The 23,919-nt window shown below is 44.7% G+C and overlaps 1 protein-coding gene across 1 annotated transcript; it reads left to right on the top strand.

Annotated features, from left to right (window-relative positions):
• Window positions 1-4,889: 4,889 nt before the first annotated feature.
• Window positions 4,890-23,624, top strand: LOC137435579 (uncharacterized). Its single transcript, XM_078770981.1, has 7 exons — window positions 4,890-4,920; window positions 6,123-6,193; window positions 6,317-6,373; window positions 15,152-15,388; window positions 18,603-18,716; window positions 18,879-18,934; window positions 23,262-23,624. The coding sequence occupies exons 1-7, from the start codon at window positions 4,902-4,904 to the stop codon at window positions 23,263-23,265; spliced, it is 558 nt and encodes a 185-aa protein (XP_078627107.1). The 5' UTR covers window positions 4,890-4,901; the 3' UTR covers window positions 23,266-23,624.
• The last annotated feature ends 295 nt before the right edge of the window (window positions 23,625-23,919 follow it).

The following is a 23,919-nucleotide window of genomic DNA, read 5'->3' on the forward strand; positions in this document are numbered from 1 at the left end:
AAGCGATAAATGTGGAGGAGAACGACGACGTAAGTTTGTGTGAATGTGGAGACAACTGTGTTTTAACTGCTGAACCAACAGTTCAATGTACCTCGGAACTGTCTTGATTGAACTTTTGTCTGTGCTGGATCCTTGTCGATTGGCCCATGATGATGTGCGTCCCACTGTGTGAGTTACAACTTTGTGGGTGCAGCTGTAGGGTAAGTTTACCTTTTATGCAGGTAATTTTCTATGCAGGTAATTTTCTTTTCTTCTTTTGTAGCTCTTGGAAGAAGCTGAGATGTTGCGGCGACTTGACCATCCACACATTCGTAAGTTTGGATTTCACTCAAACTTATTGCAGTATGCACTATGACGGCACTCGAGTGAGTGCAGACCTCCGCCAGGTTGAACCTTTTACATTTTCTATTCCATTGATAGGCCGGATCTGGATCCAGACCTCCAAAATCGAATGAGCTTGTTCTTGTCACCAACCCAACTCATCCACCAAGTTTTGTCCAAATGTGTGCATAGATTAAAGCATCGACCAAATGTAGATTGAATAAAGATTGCTAGAACGGACGGAGTGGGAATTGTTGGAACGAACCGAATGGAAATTGAAAGAAACAGACAGTTTGAATTGGGGAGACACCACACTGGGAATACATCGACAAACTAACTTCAACGCATGTTCCCATTCCTGAACCCCTTAGACCAGTGGTTCTTAACCTTTTTAAAGGCGCCGAACCCGAAGGAAACCCACCGAACACTCGCGGAACCCCTCAAATTTGACAAAAAAATTAAGAATTGCATCTTAATGCGTTTTCTGTTCTTCTTTTTTGGAGGCGATCTGGGAAATGCGTGGTTTTGTTTTGGCAAGGGCCACCCTCAAATCATTTTCGCATGCAAGCCTGCTCCTTTTCTTTGTTTTAATGTCCACCAGTTTCGAAAACACATGCTCGCAGAGGTACGTTGTAACGAACGGCGTGAGGATCTCAAGGGCAATTTTTGGCGATGTGAGGATACCCTTCCATTTGGCGGCACCAAAACGTTGAGAGTGTTGTTGTGCCGAAGAGTTGTTGTTGAGTCTGGCTCTGCTGAAGGCCGATGAGGTCGTCGAGGTATTGGTCGTTGACATCTGCCATTGCAACGTCGAAAGTAAACGGCTGCCGCACCCATGCTGGGTATTGCTCTTGGTCGGGGAAGTAGCCGTCGAATGACTTTCCCAGCTCATCCAAGTGCGTGGCAATCACTTGCTTCAGCTCCTTCGGTACAGCAGTACCTCCAACTTCAGACTCATCTTCGATCCCGCTCACACACTCGTCCAGTTGCGAAAAGTTCGCGAAGTTGTCGTTCTCTGTTCGCCGCATCCACAACAGTAACTTCTTTCGGAAAGCGCTCAGCTTTTCTTCAGATTCGATGACATTTACTCCACCGCCCTGCATCTGGCAATTGAGATGATTGAGTGCGTCGAAGATGTCAGCCAAGTACGCCAAGGCGAGGATGAACTCTGACTCTTGGAAGTGCGTTGCATGGCAATGCTGGTGTTCTCACAAAAACAGGGCTAATTCTACACGCAAGGCAAAAACACGGCTCACTACCTTCCCTCGTGATAACCATCGAACGTTAGAGTGGTAGAGAAGGACTTCGAATTCAGAGCCGATTTCATTGCACAGCTCTTTGAAGATGCGATGATTCAGAGCACGGCTTCGCACGTAACTCACAGTTTCAACGACGATTTTCAGAACATTGGCCAGTTTTGGAGGCAGGGTTTTTTATGCCAGCGCGTGTCTGTGCAGGACGCAGTGCGTGACGATGATGTGGGGTGCATCGGCCTTCACCAGCGCTCCAAAACCGGAGTTGCATCCCAGCATGGCTGCAGCTCCGTCCGAGCAAACTCCAGACACCATGTTTCATGAGAGGCCATTGCTTCTGAAGAAGTCGTCCACAAGCTTCTTTTATTTAAAAAAAAAAATAACGAAGAAAACATAACTTATAGTTACGATGACGGGATTTATAATCTATTCAACTCTATGTCACCTCAAATCCCATTATAATATTACATAGAAAACTGTGAATTGTTAGTTTTGAATTGCGACCAAAGGAGTTATATCACCTCCACCTAATTTTCTGAGTAATTCAATCATATTTTACAATCACCATCCACTTTAGACTTTAATATAACTTCTGAACCCGTCCTGCATATCCACAAACATTTCCAACTTACTTTTCAATTAATCAGTAACTCCAAAGTAAGGCGCGACCAATGACCCACGGCACACGGCAAGCTAATCGAGGCTATTCACTGGAATTTCCGAACACCTGCAAAGTCCAAAATCCAGTAAGTAAGTAAGCAAGTAAGCACCATCAACAAAATAATTAGCAAGTTGCTCATTGATTCAACTTACAAAAGTCAGTGTGAAACAACTTATCTTAAACACAGACCTGAGAAGCCATGAATGGGATGGGAATACAATAGCAAATAACATTTCCATTCGTTCGTAACATACATAGCGAAATAATAATAATATTAATAATAAGCGTAATTACACATAGATTCAAAATTGATACAAAACTTTAAAAAAACAAAAACAATTGCAATGCGTTTCGGAGGACCTCCGCCGAACACCTGATCCTGGCTCACTGAACCCCTGGGGTTCGGTTGAACGCAGGTTAAGAACCACGGCCTTAGACAATGGGCAAAGGTCTACTTTTACCTGGACTAAGAAATAACTATCTTGGGATTCCTGGAGTGCACATGGATGTTTTGCACGAAAAACAGTATTCCGTGTGATGAGGTCGATGTATCAGAGCAGAGTCGCCATTCCAATTCAAAATTCTTTTACTGGAATAATAATCAAAGATGCACAACATGAGATGACGGCCTGGTGCATTCAAACACAACATGAGATGACGGCCTGGTGCATTCAAACACAACATGAGATGCGGCCCTGGTGCATTCAAACACAACATGAGATGACGGCCTGGTGCATTCAAACATAACATGAGATGCCGCCCTGGCGCATTCAAACACAACATGAGATGCCGCCCTGGCGCATTTAAACTCAACACGAGATGCCGCCCTGGCGCATTCAAACACAATATTCGCGGTAACCGGATGTGTTGTAAGAGCAGTGGTGTTGTTCGCAGCAGATGGTCCGAGGCTGCATCTCCACTCATTATTGGCGCTGAGGAAGCGCCTTTAGCGATTGTCTTTCAGCCAGTGTAACGCTAATTCCTGTCACAGGAATTCGGAGATCATATAAGTGGGCGTGGCAGTTCCTGATTGGTTCGTGTTGGGGAACGCCTTCTCGCTGCCGACGTGACGTAAATTCGCGCACGCGCACTGGTGATTGGCGCTGAGGAAGCGCCTCTAGCGATTGACTTCCAGCCAGTGTAACGCTAATTCCTGTCACAGGAATTCGGAGATCATATAAGTGGGCGTGGCAGTTCCTGATTGGTTCGTGTTGGGGAACGCCTTCTCGCTGCCGACGTGACGTAAATTCGCGCACGCGCACCGGCACTGGTTTCAATTCTAATTCGATATATCATTTCATTTTTAACAGTCGCTAACATAGTGTTAGACTCGGTTGAAAAAATTGCCAAGATATATATTTTTTAAATCGCTGCACGGTCGGTCATACACCGCCTAAAATAACAGACGGGAAAATGGCGAGATATATTAAAAATTCGTGGCGGACTTTCCAATTCCTTTGCATTAATTAAATTAAATAATTCTGTATACTGATTTTTATTGTCATATTCTTCATTATGCCTATGTACTCTGAAATAATGAGGAATCGGGAATAACAAAAGTGGATATGTCAAATCTTACTCGATCCCATATTACATGTACTTTCATTGCATACAAATTATACTTCCTCCTAGAAATTCCATGCCCGAACCTCAGCGCAATCCAAGAGGATTCACTTGTTATTATTCGGACTGGTTTCTGAGTTTTAATATTAATCTTAAAGTGGATATGTCAAATCTTACTCGATCCCATATTACATGTACTTTCATTGCATACAAATTATACTTCCTCCTAGAAATTCCATGCCCGAACCTCAGCGCAATCCAAGAGGATTCACTTGTTATTATTCGGACTGGTTTCTGAGTTTTAATATTAATCTTATCATTATTCTGAATTGTATAATAATCGCAGATATAAAATAGGAGATGCAGGCTTGGTGCCTTCCGATACGCCGTTCGCGGAAACCTGAGGTGATGTAAGAGCGACTGTGTTGTTAACATCCGGTGGTCTGCGTCTGCATCTCCCCTCTGTTATAAATTCAGGCTCCGTTCTGCGTTTTCATATTAGTCTCGTCATTATTTTGAGTTTTTTTATGGGGTGTAGTAATTTTAAGGGGGGTAGTAGTTTTCTCCGAACAAATGCACTCCCTCGACCCTCATCGATACATTTTCCAAATCCACAGCAATATCCGGTACATCGTTTTTGGCCCTTTTTATCAATGATGAAGAATCGCTTTAGAAATTAAAATTCTCGTATCTGGATCCGGATCTTCACTAAAAAGAATCAAAAAAAGACCTTAGGATCCCAAGGCCGCCGCCCCAACCATTAGGCCAACAGCAGTGCCAGTGATAACTCGCCTCCTCTTCAGGAAGGACACCGTGGGGTCCTTAACGCACACGGACTCGTGTCCGCAGGTGGGATGCCGGATGAACGTCCATCCGAGGGACAGCACAGAATCACCTGTGAAACACGAACTTGTCACACTGTTGATCAGTTCTCATCGGAAGGGTCACACCAAACTCCTGTGTTCATCATGAATGTTTCAAGGTGTTTAACTGTGGACGAGTTTCTTTACGCCATCTGAACTTGTGCTCCACCATGTTGCTTCCTGGCAGTGAAGCTGATTGGCGTCCATCAAGATAAGATCTCTGAGGAAGTGGTCATCGCCATGGAATACGTAGCTGCAGGTGAGGTTTCTGAAGACGCTTTGCTGAAACTGAGCTGTTTGTGTCCATCACTTTTACTTGAGCAGACAAATAACTTAGTAATTGGCAAACTTGAATTATAATGCCTTGATTGTTGGGACTTTGTAGGTTCATGCTCGACCATGAATATTTGTTATGGGAACAAAAAGAGCAGAAAAGATCATGTGAACATGTTTTGTTTCATCTTCTCGTGTTCTCAACCTGATGTCCCGATAACCAGGTGTGGTGAGCTCAACCATGAGTGTTGATCAGAGGAGAAAAGTAAATAAATTGCATTTGAAGTTGAGGTCTGTTCCTCTGATATCTGGCACATCTTTCAGTTCTTACAAATCCCAAGAGAATATCCACGGCGTTTGTGCAGAAAAATACAGAGAAGTCGCATGAACATTGAGCAGAGAACAAACACCAAGGTGCACATGCAGACCAAGCAGTGGGCGTAGGGGCGCGGGAAGGTGCGCGGTGTTGGGCCCGACAGCGAGCAGATCAAGTCATGAGCAGAGGGAGGGGGGGGGGCAAGAAGGGGGTGGTTTGGGAAGTGGTTTGGACAAGTTTGGTTTGGGAAGTGGTTTGGTCTTTTGACTTTATAGGCCTCACCATCAGCCATCGTAGTACAGTGGTTACCTAGCCAAATTCACCTCAATTGGTAAAATCATGATAGAAACATGCAATTTGGTGGAAATGTTCTTTATTATATGTAGAAGTACAAATGACTGGTACCCAGGAGAGCAACCAATGAGAACCGCATCAAATTGGCCACCATTTCCAAGATGGCCACCAAATGTATAACAAGTAGCAATTTCACAGTCTTTATGGAGTGATGCTTCCGGAAAACGATTCAAACACATTCTCCCCTCCAACACCTCAAGCAGGGATGCACCTCCATCTCGAGTCATCCTCCACCTTTCCTTTTCCTATCTCCATGAACCCTCTTTTCACTCGACTCACTTCCAGTTCCTCCCCTTTCTCTTCCTCTCTTGTTCTCCCTCACTCCTCTTCCTCTTCATTCGCTCCTTCTTATGTCCAACTGTGACCGTCTTTCAGTTTTCTTTTCCATGACCTTCGATTTTGCAACAAAATTTATCTTTATTGTTTTGTTTATCGTTCCTCCCCTTGTTCCTCTTCTCGTATTTTGTTAAAAATCAATGATCTCATTGCCCTTGTATGTTTGTGTCCGATGCGTGCAGGTTCGCTCTCTCGCCAACTTCAGTTACAGAAGACGTTCTCTTTGCCGAAAGCGTGGTGGGTCATGAAGCAGGTGAGCTGACACATCTATCAGCCTCAGTGTGATGTTGACGTGTTTTGAAATATGACAGAAAGCATTGAACTCGAAATGGTAAAATCTGTCTCCATGTTTTAATATTCTACGTCCACCTTCCAGATGGCTTCTGCTTTTGCATACATGCACCAGAAGAACATTGTGCACAGGGACATAAAGGTAACCAACGGCACCACCATCGACCATGATATGTTCTGTGTAACACTGCGACGATATATTTATTAGTCCCCTACCGGTGTACACCAGAGGGGACTTTGGGTTTGCACGCCGTCCCTCCGTATGTCAGTCCGCCACGCAAAGAACAGCTTTCTGGACTTTTTTTTCTAAACACTTAATGCTAATGATTTCAAACTTGGCACATGGTTTCCTCATGATAAGTTACACATCAAGTTCGAACTTCACGACGTTTCGATCATTTTTGACAAAGTGATGGCACTTTGAACTTTGGTAATTTCCCCAACAGTTTTCCGGACTATAATTTGGAGTGCAGTAAGTCAAAGCTGTTAATATTCCTTGTTTTAACTCCAATTTACATTCTGTTTCCACTTTTAGTGAGAAGTAGGGGTCTGTGCAACCATTCATGAACTTTATTTGGTGCAAATCGGATCATTTTTAGCCGAGTTACCTCAGACCGTGAGTTGGTAATTATATAATTCACACAATGCAATACGTGCACGCCGCTCCACGGAGCGAACTTGCGGGCTTATTTTAACTCCGATTTACCTTTTTTTTCCCCTTTTAGTGAGAAGTAGGGGTCTATGCAACCATTCATGAACTTTATTTGGTGCAAATCGGATAATTTTTAGCCAAGTTACCTCAGACCGTGAGTTGGTAATTATATAATTCACACAGTGCAATACGTGCAGGCCGCTCAACGGAGCGACCTTGCGGGCTTATTTTAACTCCGATATACATTCTGTTTCCACTTTTAGTGAGAAGTAGGGGTCTATGCAACCATTCATGAACTTTATTTGGTGCAAATCAGATAATATTTAGCCGAGTTACCTCAGACCGTGAGTTGGTAATTATATAATGCACACTGCCGGTAGGGGACATGTATTGCAGCGCAATACTCAGAATGCTTGTTTTCTTTGGGCAGCACAGCAAGGAAGGAATGGAGTGGGAAGTGGAGAAGGGAGGAAATAACAAAATGTATATCTTTGTATAATTACCAACAAGGGGAGGGGGTGGGGAGAGGGCGGTCACATGTCCACTCATTTCTGCTCATTACACAATTCATTAGACCTTTCTGTGAAGGTGTGTGCCACACTGAACCACCCACTGTCGGAGTGTGTATTTCCTCTTTACATCTCGATTCATGGCGACATTGTGAAGATGTTATTGCACATTTTCTCCATGAAGATTGCCCATTTCTCTGATATAATGATTGCCCTCCTGTTCATCCATTGCACCTCTCTCCCTGCACTCTCAAAATTGGCCTTCCTGACATCTACTATCCTCATTCTGCAATCTCAAACCGAATTCCCTTGCACACGCTATGTTATGGTCACCTGTCCATTAATGCTGTTCTACCTCAACCTTTTCCACCACATTCGAGTTCTACACCACACTCATGAGAGGTCTAACACTCCACTCCTCGTGAGATTATCTACATACTGAATGAAAAAGCAATCCTGCACTAGATCGACAAATTGCTCATCTGCCCTTTCCCTGTTCCTGAACCCAATCTGTTTCTGGCAAATTAAAATCATCCCCAATCAATCCCCTTCCCTTAACACATTCCTTTCGGAACTCTTAGTGAATCTTTCTTCCGACGCACCAGGAGCCTGATATGTACGTACCAAAGTATTCTTCCATCCCCAATATCTATCCACACAGAACCCTCGACATTAATTCCCTCCTTCAAATCGCCACTTTCTCTTCATATAATATGGTATTGTTCTTCACCTACATTGCCACACCTCCTGCTATTTTCTCTTTCCGATCACACCTCCACATCTGTGGCCTTCTCGTCCTTTCCTCGAGCTAAACCAAGTCTCACTGACTGCGACCCTTTCGTTTGTTCTCTTTGACATACTCTCGCTTCAAGCTCCTCCATATTATTGTACTAACAAAGGTACCTGTCTTAGCTGGGCAAGGAAAGGGAAGGGGAGGGGTTGGAGAGGGAGAGGGAAGGGAGGGGGAAGACAGGTTGAGGGAGGGGGAAGACAGGTAGGGGGGGGAGTGGGGGAAGGGGAGAGCAGAAAGATGGGAAATGGGGAGCAGAAAGACAGGGAGGCAGGATTCCCCCAGGTGGACAGGAGAGAGAGCAGGGGGACAGGGACGAGAGAGCAGGAGAATGGTGAGATGGGAGAACAAGAGGGAGGAGTGGTGGGGAGCGAGACGATGAGGATGGGGGGGGGGGGTCGGAGGGAAGAGTGAGGAGAGAAGGGAGGGGTTAAAATCCGGCAGAGGGACGGCACTCACACTGATAAATCACCACGTCTGTGAAACACCAGGTGACAGTTTATAGCTGGGTCACGATTCAAATCCAGGCTAAATGGCTGAGAACAAGTGTGCATACCTCTCGCACAACATGATTGTCCCGTTGCTTTTCATGCTCTATTTTATTTTGCCTTGTAACTCCTGGGATGTCCCCACGGGGTAGCAAGCCACACTGTATCACGGATATCAGGAGCGAATCCAGGAATTTAAATACGGGGGGGGGGGGGGGGGGAGGGGGAGAAGTGGTCTGCGGGTCCTTCTCCAGGATATTTTAAAAGATTCATCGTCAGAAATGATATTTGCTGCATTCTCGGAAGTTTCTGCAGTTCCTTGCGTTCTACCCTGGGCCAACAGTTCAGCACATTCGCGATGACTGACGGGCCAAAGTGGCAAATTGGTGAGTGGACTTCTCCAGCCGGAATCCTTCGTTAAAACAACAATGATATATATATTTTTTTTTCTTGTATACAAGATCGAGGCTCGTGTAAGAGCTAACATTAATGACCAAAAAAAACAAACGGACACATCAGACATAATAAAGGGAGCGGGAGACAAGATGGGGAGAGAGGTGGAAGCACACAAGTAGAACATTTGAGAGCAGGGACATTGGGAGATCTGTGGGAGGGAGAGGGCTTGGGGGGAGGAGGCATGGGAAGGGGGGTGGGGGTGGGAGAGGTAAAAACCACATGGACACCGTGAGGATTTCCAGGAAAGAAGTCGGTATTTCAGAAAAGTGGATCTGGGGTGAATTAACAGGGGTATAAAACATCAAGGTTTTGGGTGGGGGAAGATAAGATATGGTGGTGAACAGCTGTTTTAAAGACCTGGAGAGAGAAGTGGGATTGAAGAGAGTGAGGGAGTTTGTTCCAGATGTGGGAGAAAAGAGGAATGAAAGGGCGAAGGTGAATCTAGAGTCTTGATTTTGGCAGTTTAACCATAAGAGGGTTGCTGACAGATCTTGTGCAACCTGTAGGAATAGTTGGGGTACAGAGCACAGACAGGGCTGGTGGGAGGGAGGGTATAGGCCAGAGAGGAGTCTGTAGAAGATGGAAAGACCACCAACCTGCCTGCGGTGAGTGACTGAAAGGCCCTCAGAATCAGCTTCATCGCGGGAGATTCCAATGATTCTGAAAGCTTTGGTTTCAACAGCGTGAAGTCGAGCTAGGTGTGAGGCAGGAGCACCGGCCCAGAAGGGAGAGCAGTATTCCATTGAGTTGCGGATGAAAGCCTTGCATGTGGTGAGGAGCTCAGGTGTGCCACGGAAAGACTTCGCACGACGGAGGATGCCCAGTTGGCGACTGGTTTTGGAAGCCAGCTTGGAAATGTGGTTTTCCCAGGAAAGATCATGGCAGATTGTGAGACCCAAGAGCTTGAGTGACAGAACTTCTTGGAGAGGATTGTTGCGAAAGTAGATGGGAGGGTTGTCCAGATGGTCTTTTTGGAGAGACGTATAGTGAGAGTGTTGGGCTAGCGGCTAGTGTGCCAGCTTAGGATCCTAGGATCCTGGGTTCGAATCCCGGTCGATCGCTGAATTAACGCCAGGGGGGTTCACTCAGCCTGTCATCCTTCCGAGGTCGGCTAATTGAGTACCAGTTCACTGGTAATTCCCTGCTTGTCGTAAAAGGCGACAAAAAGGGTTGGCGTCAGGAAGGGCATCCGGCCGTAAAACATTGCTTCAAAAAGGGGACCAAAAAACAACAATAACCACGGTGCCCAAAAAAGGCCAACCCCCGCCTTGCGGGGAAAAATGGCCTCTAAACGGTGGTTTATAGTGAGAGTGTGAGATTTGTCAGGATTGAAAGACATGTTCCACTTGTTTGACCAGTCTGTGATTTTGTCCAGGTCTGCAGAGAGTGAGGGTGAGGAGGCTGCAGACTGCTGATCTGAGGGATGAGGTATGGAGTGGCAGAGAGTGGAGTCATCAGCAAAGAGATAGAAAGGATTTTCAACAGAGTTGGAGAGATGATTGATGAAGACCAGAAAAAGCACAGGTCCCAGAACACTGCCTTGGGGAACTCCAGCCTGAACAGGGAGGGGAAATGAGAGAAATCCATTCAGGGCCACACGTTGACTACAACTAGAGAGGAAGTCCGCAAGCCATGCATGGAGATTTCCATGGATACCAGAGGAGGAGAGTTTTGTGAGCAGAGCGGGGTGCCAGACCGTATCGAAGGCACATGATATGTCAAGGGAGACAGCTCTAATTTCCTGTTTGACATTGAGGACCTCCATCCATTGTTGAGACAGCAGAAGCAGCATGTCCAGAGTGGAGTGACCTGGTCTGAATCCAATTTGATGATCAGAGATCAAGCCATTGGAGAAGAGGAAGGATTTGATATCCAAAGCAATGATGGATTCCATGACTTTGCTGATCATTGGGAGCAGGCTGATTGGTCTGTAGTTGCAAGGATTTGTTTTTGCACCTTTTTGTGTAAAGCGGAAATGTTTGCTGATTTCCAAGATGCTGGCAGATGACCTTGAGCAAAAGAGAGGGTGAAAAGAACAGAGAGAGGGTGTGAAAGAGCGGCAGAGCAGGATTTTACGACCCGTGGGCTGATGCCGTCTGGTCCAGTTGCAGAATCAGAGTCAGGGATTGACAGAAACTCTCCACCTTGTCAGGAGAGAAGGACACATAGTCCAGGAGCAGCTGGGTACGACTGGGTAAGTGGGTACAGAGAGCGATGGGTTTGACCAGACACCACCAGGATTTAGAGGAGGGAGACAGGTTTGAGAGTTCAGTCTTGAGAGTGGAGAGATATTGCTTCTTGACTCTCCTGAGGGTAGACACACACTTGTTCTGAGCTTTGTGGAAGGAACGGAGATTGCCTTCCGTTGGATTTGCCTTCCATGAGGAGAAGGCAAGTTGTTTCTGGGCAACTGCCTCACCACAAGTTTCAGTGTGCCATGGACAGGAGGAAGGGTGGAAGGCAGAGAGAGGAAGAAGGTTGGAGGAGATGGAGGTATGAGTTGGAAGGGCGAGGAAGCGGAGAGGACGCTTTGAGGAGGAGGGGTGAGAGGGGAGAATTGGAGAAAAAAAGGAGGGTGGGGAGATTTGAAGGGGAGGGGGGAAGGGTGAGTTTTGAAATGGAGGGGTTAGGGGGAAATCTAGTAGGGGAGGAGTGAGGGGGCTTTGGGAGGGGAGGGGGTGAGGGAGGAGTTTAGGAGGGGAGGAGAGAGGGGGTAGTTAAGGAGGGGAGGGGCAAGGGGGGAGATTTGAAAGGGATGGGTGAGGAGGGAGTTTAGGAGGGGAAGGATGACTTTGGATTTTAGAAAGTGTTGGACGATTTATGGAAAACGAACATTTATTGCAAAATGAGTTTCTTGTGATTTTCAAATCAGAGATCCGTTTGAAAACGTTGGATGAGGGGTGGAATGCAGGTGAGTTTTGTGAATGTTAGAAGGAAGAACTGTAATAGATTGGATTTTTATTTGAAATGAAGAGATTTGGTGAGCAAATCGAAAACAACCTTTTAAAGAAGAAGAAGAAAAATGTGTTATAAAATACAACAGAATATAACACTTCACGGGAAAGTTTAAACATTTAAAAACTAAACAGTGAAAACTTTCTGGGGAAATTCCCTAAATGAGGGCATGAAGGATTGCTAAGGGGGATTAAGGAAATCCAGCACAGGTTCAGAAGCAGGAGCAGAATAATAGAAGATTGACAGCCAGAAGAGCAGAGAGCGAAGGAACAGGCAGGTGTATAAGCAAATGTGTTTGTACAGGAGGAGAGGTCTACTTTTTAAATTCTTCGTCAATATGTTTTTTTGAAGGTTAGGTGAAAGTGGATCAGAGGAAGAAGGATAAAGTTGAAGAAGTATGGTGAGAACTGGAATGGGGAAAGGTGTCGGCTGGAGAAGATCGAGTTATGAAGGAAGGAGGGAAAAAAACGGGTGGGGCGAAACACGTGGTCAAAGAACGAACGAACACTGAAGAAGGAAATTACAATTTTTTAAAATTTAATTTAAGCCTTTAAACAAAGGGTAAGATGTTCGGGCAAAGGGTAAGATGTATGGGGTGAAAAAAGACTGGAAAAAACAGTGAGAGAAAGAAAGTAAATGGACCACAACGACCGCCGAGAGGAGACAACAAAGCCTCGAGGCCTGGAAAACCAGGCCTGAAAAATGCAGCAGGAACCAACCGACGATTATACACAGGTATGCACAATTTCAACCGATATCTAACAAGAAACACACAGTAGGCACTCACACCATCAAATAAAAATACAGTTTTGACAGAAATACAAATGGCAAAAATTCTTAGCTTTGGTAGCGTGGAGAGCTTGGAAAAACACATGACCTCGCCGGCAAAACCGGAAGCGGAAGTCCCGATAGTTACATTAATATAGTTATAATTATAAGTTATAAGTAGTTATCGTTATAAGTTATATTAATATAACGATAGTTATCAGTTATATTAATATAACTATTGACAGAATGACAGCAAATTGCACAAAAAGGGCAAATAAAATAGCACATTTTTAGCAGACGTGGCACCGCCCGCAGCTCCCAATGCATGCAGGTGGGAAAGCAGGCCTTTGTTCGTCAATTGATGTACTTTTTAAAGGAAGGAAATAAATAAAATACACTCAAGAGGAGGGAGCAGGCGGTGTTGCATCTATATATATAAAGTAGAGTTGGCCTCTATCTATGATCTCTAAGATCTCGAGAACCCGTGGACGGATTTGCGAGCGGAAAGTACTGTTCGACTCGGGATGGTCCCAGGAATGTCACGGAGACATAAACATTTTAAAAATTTCGGGTTTTAAAATTAGCGTATTATTAGCACTAGCAGAAGAGAGAGGGATTCGAAGGGAGGGAGCGCAGCGCTTCTAGCGCTTCTGACTACAGCACACCCTTAAAATTAAAAAAACTTCGGGTTTTAAAATTAGTGTGTTACGCGTAATTAGCGCTAGCAGAAGAGGGAGGGAATCTAAGGGAGGGAGCGCAGTGCTCCCTCCAGCGCTTCTGTTAGCGTAATTAGCGTATTTCGGAACGTTAATTTTTCAACTTCATTATTCGGAATCAGTACGTCCCAGAGAACCTTCGTAACGTTAATTTTTCAACTTCATCCGATTGACATGGGACCAACGGCATGTGACAAAGAGTGAAACATACAGGCTACATTTATTTGACGACAATGAGTTCCGACTTCCGACCTCGGTGGGATGACAGGCTGAGTCAACCCCCCTGGTGTGAAGGGGGAGGAGGAGGGGAGGGGGAAGAGAAGGGGAGGGGAACGAGGGGGAAGGGGATGGGAGGGGGGAGGGGGAGGGGGAAGGGGGAGGGGGAGGGGGAAGGGGGAGGGGGGGAGGGGAAAGGGGGGGGAGGGGGAGGGGAGGGGCCCTTCTTCCCCTGGGCACCCCCGCACCCTTCCCTCCCCCCTTCCCCTCCCCCCCTCCCCCCCCTTCCCCCTCCCCCCCCATTCCCCTCCCCTCCTCTTCCCCCTCCCCTCCTCCTCCCCCGCTTCCCCCTCCCCCCTCCCCCCCGTTCCCCTCCCCTCCTCTTCCCCCTCCCCTCCTCCTCCCACTCCCGTGCAAAGCCGGGTACCTCTGCTAGTCTTTAATAAAAAAGGCATTTGTAATTTTAATTTAAAAAACGACATCCGCTGTGATAAAAAAACAATTACACCACTTACGACTGTATTGCCATAGTTTCCAAACATCGTACTTGCTTTTATGGCGTTATTTCGCGAGTGTCTATATAGGCCACACAGCCAGACGTAACAGTGGTGAACAAATGAACCTTTATGTAATATGTAATACTATGTCGATTTCCCGCTCTGTTTTTTAAATACCAGAACTTTGACAATGTACTTTAATTCGTCCGTGAGAGGCCATTGTGGAAAATCGCATCATATAATGCATCAAATCATTTGAAGCTCCTAATTTGAAAACAATAGCAGCTGCAATAGTGATGTAAACAACGATTTGTAGATATGAAGACCAGACATTCGATGATGTGAGTGAGGAGAGTGAAAACATAAATTTTGAGCACTTAATTGTGCAGAAACTGTTGTGGCCTGTTCCAAAGAAAGGCGTTTTTGAGCAGGCTGAAAAAGCACAAGACCCCTGTGAGGGATAGGGGACTGACCAAGGATAAACGCCTGTTTTTGTTTAAATAACACAAGGCCGGTAATCGTCTTAAAAAAGGGTCTTTTAACACACGCAAACACCCAGTTTTCATTCGTGCACACCCTTGGTGTTCAAGAAATGCGCATGCAGAGAATGGGTCCGTTAGGTTTCATGGTTTTGGAGTTATGGAGGAGACACACACAGACACACCACACTGCTTTTTATTATTATTATTATTATTATTATTATTATAGATAAACTCCTGATATTTATAGAGGATGTTTTTTTTTCTCTCTCTTCCTGGAATTTTATTTTCCTGCATGCCCTTCACATTAAACTTTGAATTTTTATTTTAACATGTTTTATCATCAAAGGTTTCACCTTTTTAATATATATATTGATTTCTGTTTATTCTTCAGCTTGACAACGTGCTTTGTGACGATGTGTGGATCGTAAAGGTCATTGACTTTGGCATGGCGAGAATTTGCACGCCAGGTGAAAAGCTTGATCCCGACCGTGGCACACTTGGTTACTTGGCACCAGAGTTCTTCAATATGGAGACATATGAAGGTCCCCCAGCCGACGTGTGGGCACTCGGCATTCTGTCCACACAATTATTTGTTGGATGGAAATTTGATGGACGTGATCTTTTTCAAGTGAGTATTGTTTATGATGGTGTGAAGATCATTATCACATAGACATGTGACCATCATTATAACATGCAAAGTTGCCTTTTGAACATAACTGCTCTAATTGTTGTTTTGAAAACATTTTTTGTTGTTGAAAGTGTTCGGTAACTTATCGGTTGAAAGAATGGAGGAAGTGCTGTGGATAGCTTGAAATAACTTGGCAGGAGGTAACAGAATGTGAATATTGTAGTGTCGATCCTGTAGTGAAGACCTCAAGGCGACGTATGACCAAACAAGGCTTAACGACGAGGCGCATACCCAAAAATATGGCGGTGCTATCTCTTTGGCACGCGCGGGAGAGATAACGAGTTCCCGACCTGAACGGACGCATGTGACAGGGGTTTAATCCGAAACCATGAACACAGAACACGACAAACAATTAATAATGCAACACAGATGAATTTAATGAAATAAAGCAAAGAATAAAAATGAACATTGAGGTAAATTGAATATTTCCTAATGTGAGACGTCTCCACTCAGACATGAAAACAGACAGGGGAATGATAAAATAAAATAAAATAAAATCCCCCCTTTTGGCCGACACTCAGCTCTAGCTTCGACGAGCACTTTGGTGGAGTCAGTCGACGAGAAGATCGCACTTCGAAGTGCTTGAACAATGGCGCCGGTCAATCACGTGAGCACACAGAGCTGTGCAACAGGCAGCCAAACGTCTCAGCGCTTAATCCTGGGCCAGCCAGCACAACACGTTCCCCAGCTCCCCCGAAGAGCACCAAGTCGAACAACCTCCCCTCCTCCAATGTGGCAAAGGCTCCCCAAAGCTCCGAAAATGTTCTCTTCACAAAAAGCGCACAGGAGCCAGCCCCAAGAACCAGAGACAGCAGCATCCACCCACCACGAAACTCCGGACGAGAGAGAGAGAGAACAATGGTGATCCCTTCACTTTTCTACCTCCTTTCTCGATCGTTCCCTCTGACCAATCGTTCCCTCGCTCCAATCACCAAGCGCAATTCAATCACCCCATCCTTCCTCAACCAATCCTCATTCGGGACCTGACCTCACGACCATTCTTGACTGCCCATCGAGAAAGTTTGGAGGCGGGGCTACCTGGCTGTGGCAGTGTGGCAATGTGCCGAATGCATGGCTGGCCGAGTGAATTTTATAAGAACAAAGGGAAAAAATCACAGGGACAATTACACACTGGGGATTATTCTTCAGCCCTACCTAATTAGCATAGCTCCACCCCTCATATGGCGACATATACGATCTTACCCGGACATCGCCTCTTACAATGCAAAGGGATACGGTGTACCTATTCTAAATCGGGGTACACACCGGGATCATTCATCCCAGCAAGCTGGGACTCAATTTGCCGACCTCGGAAGGATGACAGGCTGAGTCAATCCCCCTGGCGTTAATTCAGCGATCGACCAGGATTCAAACTCAGGATCCTCGGATCCCAAGCCTGCACCCCAACCGCTAAGCCGAGGGGGGAGGGGAGGGGGAGGGGAGGGGGAGGGGGAGGGCCAGTCAACAATGACGTTGCAGTTCTCATGGTCGGAGAGCAGCACAACAATCGCGACATCGTCCTGAATCTTCGCAACAGCACGAAGCGGATTTTGGAGACTCACCGATCCTGTGACGCCCTCCAGTACCGGCGTTGCCGGGCGGGGGAAGGGAGACCCGTACATTCCCAACCCGTACATTCGCCCTCTCGACTCAAGCTCACTCGGACAAAAGCCTCGCACAAATTACACCGCGAAGGCCCAATGGCCATGTCTATGCCACAAATCAAGTACGTCAGCGAGTCGGGCGCACTGAATTGAAAATATATAGAACGCTCATACTCCGTGAAAAGTGAAGCTACAATATTTTTGAAAAATTTCATTGGTTGCTAGGAGACGGCAGCATGTAAAAACCGTTTGAATATTTGCAATACAGTTTGATCCAGAGGTAAGTGGTATGGTCTTGCTGGTTGGTGGACACGATATGTGTAAGGGAAATTATTTTGGTGTCCTGTATCTCGTCGTGCTAGTTGGTGAACACGGTACATTTAAGGGAAATGATTTTCTGTCATTCTTCTGAGTGGTTGCTTCTCCTTCCCCGTATTTTTGTTCATTTTATTGTTTTTTTCCACTCTCTTGAGTTGTGGGCCTTCCTTGAGTGGTATTACATTTATCATCATCATCATTGGAATGTCTGTTGTAAAGATACGGACATCAAGTCCGTATCTTGACGCAGAGAGCATCAAGCACCATCTTTTTATACCAGGCAACGGCAACGGCAAGTCGGCAACGCACTAACGCAGACCTTGCTCGGCCCCACCCACAGCAACCTCTCTCGGCCCCGCCCAAAGCTGCCTCGCTCGGCCCCGCCCACAGCGATCTCGCCCGGGCCCGCCCACAGCGACCTCGCTCGGTCCCGCCCACAGCGACCTTGCTCGGTCCCTCCCACAGCGGCATCACTCCGCCCTACACGGCACTATCGATATATTATTCGTACAATGCCAGGTACTTCTGCTCGCTGAAAACAAATCTGTGTGAAACATGCTAAATCATGCTAAATGCTAATCATGCAGAAGTACCCGGCAAAAACGCAATCGCTCTGAAGTATGTGCGAACGCGTAACTGAGTTAATGGCGGCAACGAACATCACGTGATCGCTCTGAGCGAATCAGCGCGCTGCTCTGCTTCCGGTCAGATTTCGGTCATAATATTTCGCGCTGAGATAAAAATATGGTAAAAACATATTATGAAATAAATGTTTAGGTCAGCCATGTTCGTCCCAGGCTCAATGGCCATGTCTGTGCCAAATATCAAGTACGTGAGCCTCTCCGTTTAGGAGTCTATCGGTAACATTACACACACACACACACACACACACACACACACACACACACACACACACACACACACACACACACACACACACACACACACACACTGTGTTTTATATATATAGATAAACCAATAGACTTCATATTCATTGTTGAGTGAAGAGGGTTTGTTTTTTGGTTAACAAAGAAAACTTCTGTATTTTAAAGCATATTTTATTTCATGAATCAAAATGTATTTTATTCGTTCAGAGTGAAGTCTTGGTTATTGCATAAGAGATTGATTGTTTGGAAGATGCTTATGCTTATTTGGTAAATGCGAGTACAGTATTTGAGTGCGATGATGCTTTTGGATTCTGTCACGAATACATTTGTTTTGTTACTTCACAGGGAGATGTCAGCAATAGCTTCGTGTACAAACCACCACCATGTGCAGACAAGCAATTGACTTCCCTTTTGACCGGGATGCTTCGGGTCAATCCAAAAGAAAGACTCACTATGAACGTGAGGGTTTGATACCGTTTTCGACGATTTGATTTGCATGAACAAGTATGTTCACACATGCTGGGGTTGCTGACCTGTTGCTGTGGAGCACAATACTGTTGTTCACTTGTGAAGGTGTTTCCTGATCGTGTTTATATTTGATTCCAACACATTGTTTTGCAGAAGATTTCAGAGCACGCGTGGTTTAAACAAAAAATTCCTTTTTACAAACTTGTAAGGTAAGCAGCCGCCCTTTTGCACTCTTTTAATATCTTCTGTTCGTGTTGTTTCTCTGCAAGATGGAAGAGCAAATGATGTATAATGGAAGAGCATGTAAGAGCAAATGATAGAGAGCATGAACTGACAACAGGGCAGCAGGGAAAGTAATGGACAAAATAAACATAAACTTCCAGTTCTGGGTCTGAGTGCGCTAGACTTTGATCCTCTTTCCAGTTTATCAAAGCTAAGTTTTCAAATCGGATCCGTTGTGCCATCAACAGCGCCTTCACAAAGTATTCACACCCCTTGACTTTTTTTCACATTTCGTTGCATTATAGCCTGAAGCTGAGATTTTTTTTCTCATTGATCTGCACATAATACCCCATAATGTCAAAGTGGAATTTCTTTTTCGAAATTTTTACATATTAATTAAAAATGAAAGCTGAAATGTCTTGAGTAAATAAGTATTCAACCCCTTTGCTATGACACTCCAAATTGAGCTCATGTGCATGCAATTGCCGTTGATCTTCCTTGAGATGTATCCATAACTTTATTGGAGTCCAGCTGTGGCCAATTTAATTGGTTAGACATGATTTCGAAAGAAACACACCTTCTATACAAGGTCCCAGAGTTGGCAGTGCATGTTGGAACAGGAACTCCACCATGAAGTTCGAGGAACTGTCCATAGAACTCTGAGATAGAATTGTGAGGAGGCATAGAACAAGAACGTAAAAGTCCTTGAGTGGCCCAGCCAAATCCTAGACTTGAATCCCATTGAGAATCTGTGGAAAGACCTGAAGATTGCTGTTCACCGATGCTCTCATCCAACTTGAAAGACCTTGAGCAAATCTGCAAGGAAGAATGGGAGCAAGTCCCCAAATCCAGATGTGAAAAGCTGTTACAGACATACCCAAGAAGACTCAAAGCTGTAATCGCTGCCAAAAGTGCTTATGCGAGGGTATTAACTCAGGATACTCAATATGAATGTAAATTACATACCGTTGGACCCCGACATTCGCGGTTGATAAAATGCAACCTGCCTCTACATTTGCGGCCCTGTGTCCTACATATTCGCGGTTTTTGGCGGATGCAGAAATTTTTTCCCGCCCACCCACGGACTGACTTGGTACTAAGTTGATTATCCCTTTTCACCTACGGGTTAGGGATCCCAAGTTAATATTATTAGTATTTTCTGTTTCAGGAAAAGCCTGGTTCACAGAGATGATTGCAAATTCTCCGCATGGGGAGGAGTGGGAGGGGGGGGGGGGGATGCTTATAGATGCGATATGACATGGGGAGTTGGGTTGCTTGGTTTGTTACATAATTATTTTATTTATTTTTGATCGGGAACCGAGTGATTATTTAATTAGCCATCTATTGTTTAGTTTAAAGTCTCCTAATTCCTTTAGTCCGCACAAGATTAATGTGTAATATATGGGGTGTAAGTCTTGCGCCGATCAGCGAGACTGGTTCATAAAACGTAAGTGAAAATGAACTTTTGTTTTGAATCTAAAATAAAATGAAATTCTAACACTAGGCTGTGATACCAGTACATTTGAAATGATGCAATTTAAACTCAACATTTATATTCGTAAGATAATACAGAACACCGTATCATCCTTCAAGCCATTACAGTTAAAACGTTCAACTATTGCCGGGGTCATGATGGGCTTTGGGAATCAAGCAAGATCGAAGCACAAACTGTTCGTTTTCGATAAAGTAACATGACACTCGCAGCAAAAGAGTAAGCCAAACTTTTGGAATTTTATTTGTAAGAATTTAATGAAAACTATAATCATGTGCATTAGTGTTTGTAAAAACGTTGACATTTTCTCTGATGAAAAAACATTTCCCACCAGCTTCGCACACATCACTTCTGAAAGCAACTTCCACATGCCATGCGTAAAATCATGTCCACCACTCTTAAACCATTTCCCACCGGCTGTGCATGTCAAGGCTCTACCCTTTTGCCCCATTTCCCCCCGGGTCGGAATGAGCCCCTTCTTGAGTCGGATCAAGATATACAAGACATTTTTTCAGATACAAGACCATATACCGTCACGTGAAAAAGTAAGTACACCCCATGTAAAGTTTTGACTTTTTCAACACATTTCAACATACAGCTATTTGATCTTCATTTCAACAATATTGATAGATAAAGGTGATATAATATAACAAATATCATGAAACATTTACATTTTGTAGTCCATTGTATAATTTAAATAAACATAAATGGAAATTTTGCATGTGGAAAAAGTAAGTACACCCCTACATTTATCACTACTTCAAATACCTAAAATTAGAATCAGGTGCACCAGCTCAGGTGCAAATGATTAGAACATCGTTAGAGAGGATCTTGGAGGAACCTGTCTTATTTAAACCTCAGACATTTCGTTTGGTTTGCTCTTTGTTGTTGAAGTGTGCGGCATCACCATGCGTAGATCAAAAGAGCTCTCTGAGGCCTTCAGAAAGAAGGTTATAGATGCCTACGAGTCTGGGAAGGGATTTAAAAAGATCTCCAAACAATTTGAAATCACTCATTCGACTGTCCGGAAGATCATCTACAAGTGGAGAAGATTCCAAACAACTGCCAACTTGTTCAGGCCAGGCCGCCCCAGCAAGTTCAGCCCGAGAGCAGACCGCAAGATGCTGAAAGAGTCTTGAAGAACCCCAGAATGTCATCACGGTACCTACATGTAGCTCTTGCCACTGTTGATGTCAAAGTGCACGAGACTACCATTAGAATGAGGCTGCACAAATTTGATCTACATGGGAGGTATGCCAGGACACCTTTGCTGTCCAGAAAGAACATCAGGCCAAGAATAAAGTTTGCCAATGAACACCTCGGCAAAGACCAGCACTTCTGGAACAATGTGCTCTGGACAGATGAGTCGAAGGTAGAGCTATTTGGCCACAGTACCAGAAGACATGTTTGGCGAAAACCAAAGACAGCATTTAACCACAAGAACCTGATACCAACTGTAAAGCATGGTGGTGGAAATATTATGGTTTGGGGCAGCTTTGCTGCATCAGGGCCCGGGCAGCTCACCATCATAGAATCCACTATGAATTCTTCATTGTACCAGAGGGTGCTTGAGGATAATGTGAGGCCATCTGTCGGAAGGTTGAAGCTCAACCGAAGGTGGACCTTACAACATGACAATGACCTTAAACATACCAGTAAATCCACCAAGGAATGACTGAAGAGAAAGAAATGGAGGGTTCTGGAACGGCCTAGTCAAAGCCCGGATCTAAATCCCATTGAGATGTTGTGGGGGGATTTGAAACGAGCTGTGCATGCAAGAAACCCCTCAAACATCGCACAGCTGAAAGAATTCTGCATGGAGGAGTAGGCAAAAATTTCTCCCAGTCGATGTCAGAGACTGGTAGACAGTTATAAGAAACGCCTACTTGAGGTTGTTTCTGCCAAAGGGGGCAATACCACCTATTAGAGCCAAGGGTGTACTTACTTTTTCCACATGCATAATTTGCATTTATGTTTATTTAAATTCTACAATGGACTACAAAATGTTAATGTTTCATGATATTTGTTATATTATATCACCTTTATCTGTCAATATTGTTGAAATTAAGATCAAATAGCTGTATGTTGAAATATGTTGAAAAAGTCAAAACTTTACATGGGGTGTACTTACTTTTTCACGTGACTGTACAATGTACATGGCACCATGGTTCGCATTGGTTTCAGCTCCATACAGCCGAACACCAATGACGACCCTGAATTTTAATTTGCATTCACTTTTATACATTTTCAGAGAACAGAGAGACCTTCATAATATTCATGGAATCAAAAATATATCCTTTGTTTACTGCTTTGTAGGCAGAGAGATTGCGCAAGATCGAATAAGCTTTGTCAACAATCTCGCAAATTCCCACATTTAGATGTGAGTTAAATGGGACACAGTTGTCTTGAGATTCCGGTGAACTCTTCCACATGCACATAACAGTTCTAAAAGCATCTTCCACTTGTCACGCATAAAACAGTTGTTTGTGCGCATGAACCATCCCCCACCATGCCCATCGACATTTGCGTTTTTTCACGAAACAAGTTTTCAATTCCATTCGCAGTTTGCTTCGACATTCCCAGCTTTTGTGGGCATATTCGAGATTTTTGATTTTCCCCGATGAATCACGAACAGTCGGGAACCTATCCCCCTTTTTCCATCCATTTTAAATTCAGGCTGTAATGCAACAAAAAGTGAAAAAGTCAAGGGGTGAATACTTTCTGAAGGCACTGTATCTTTTCATCTTGGTTGTGTTTTTATGTAATTTTTACTGTTTTTAACCTTAACTCATTGTGGTGTTTTGTCCCTGGTGTTTGTCTAGCTAACTCACCTGAGATGACCTGAGATGATGGTGAGCAGCCACCCTCCAGAGGTGCGAAAAGAGCAGGAGGACCTAAAAGACACCCAGGGACACAGAAGACCCCAAGGACCCAGAAGACTGCAAAGACTCGACAGACTCCAAGGACCCAAAAGGCCAAAAAGATCCGGAGATTTTCGCTCTTTCACGAGCCTCGATTTTGATTACAAAAATATATATTTTCAAAAATAATTAAAACGAGAACTGCCACTTTACAACTGCTGGCAGTGATGACCGGTTTACTCCGCCTTCCCACTTTCATACCAGCCCGCTTTTGATACAACCCCACTTTCATTGGACATGCTTTGACACAACCCCCTTGGATAAAACCCCAATACACACACACACACACACACACACACACACACACACACACACACACACACACACACACACACACATCAATACTTTCTACTTCCAACTCCACAATGCTGTTACATACTGCGCTCGTCGAATCTTCATGTCAAGGGTCCGACGAGAAGGTGGCAGCAAGGCACAGTCGATGTAGATGTACATGATTGATGTGTAGAACAACGACATGATGTCGAAGGGATGTAGATGTACATGTACCGCTCGCTTTGCATCATCATAAACACACTGAATCTGAGTATAGTTACAAAGG

This window comes from Myxine glutinosa, chromosome 1, assembly GCF_964187855.1.
Source record: "Myxine glutinosa chromosome 1, kmMyxGlut1.1, whole genome shotgun sequence".
NCBI classification, from domain to species: domain Eukaryota; kingdom Metazoa; phylum Chordata; class Myxini; order Myxiniformes; family Myxinidae; genus Myxine; species Myxine glutinosa.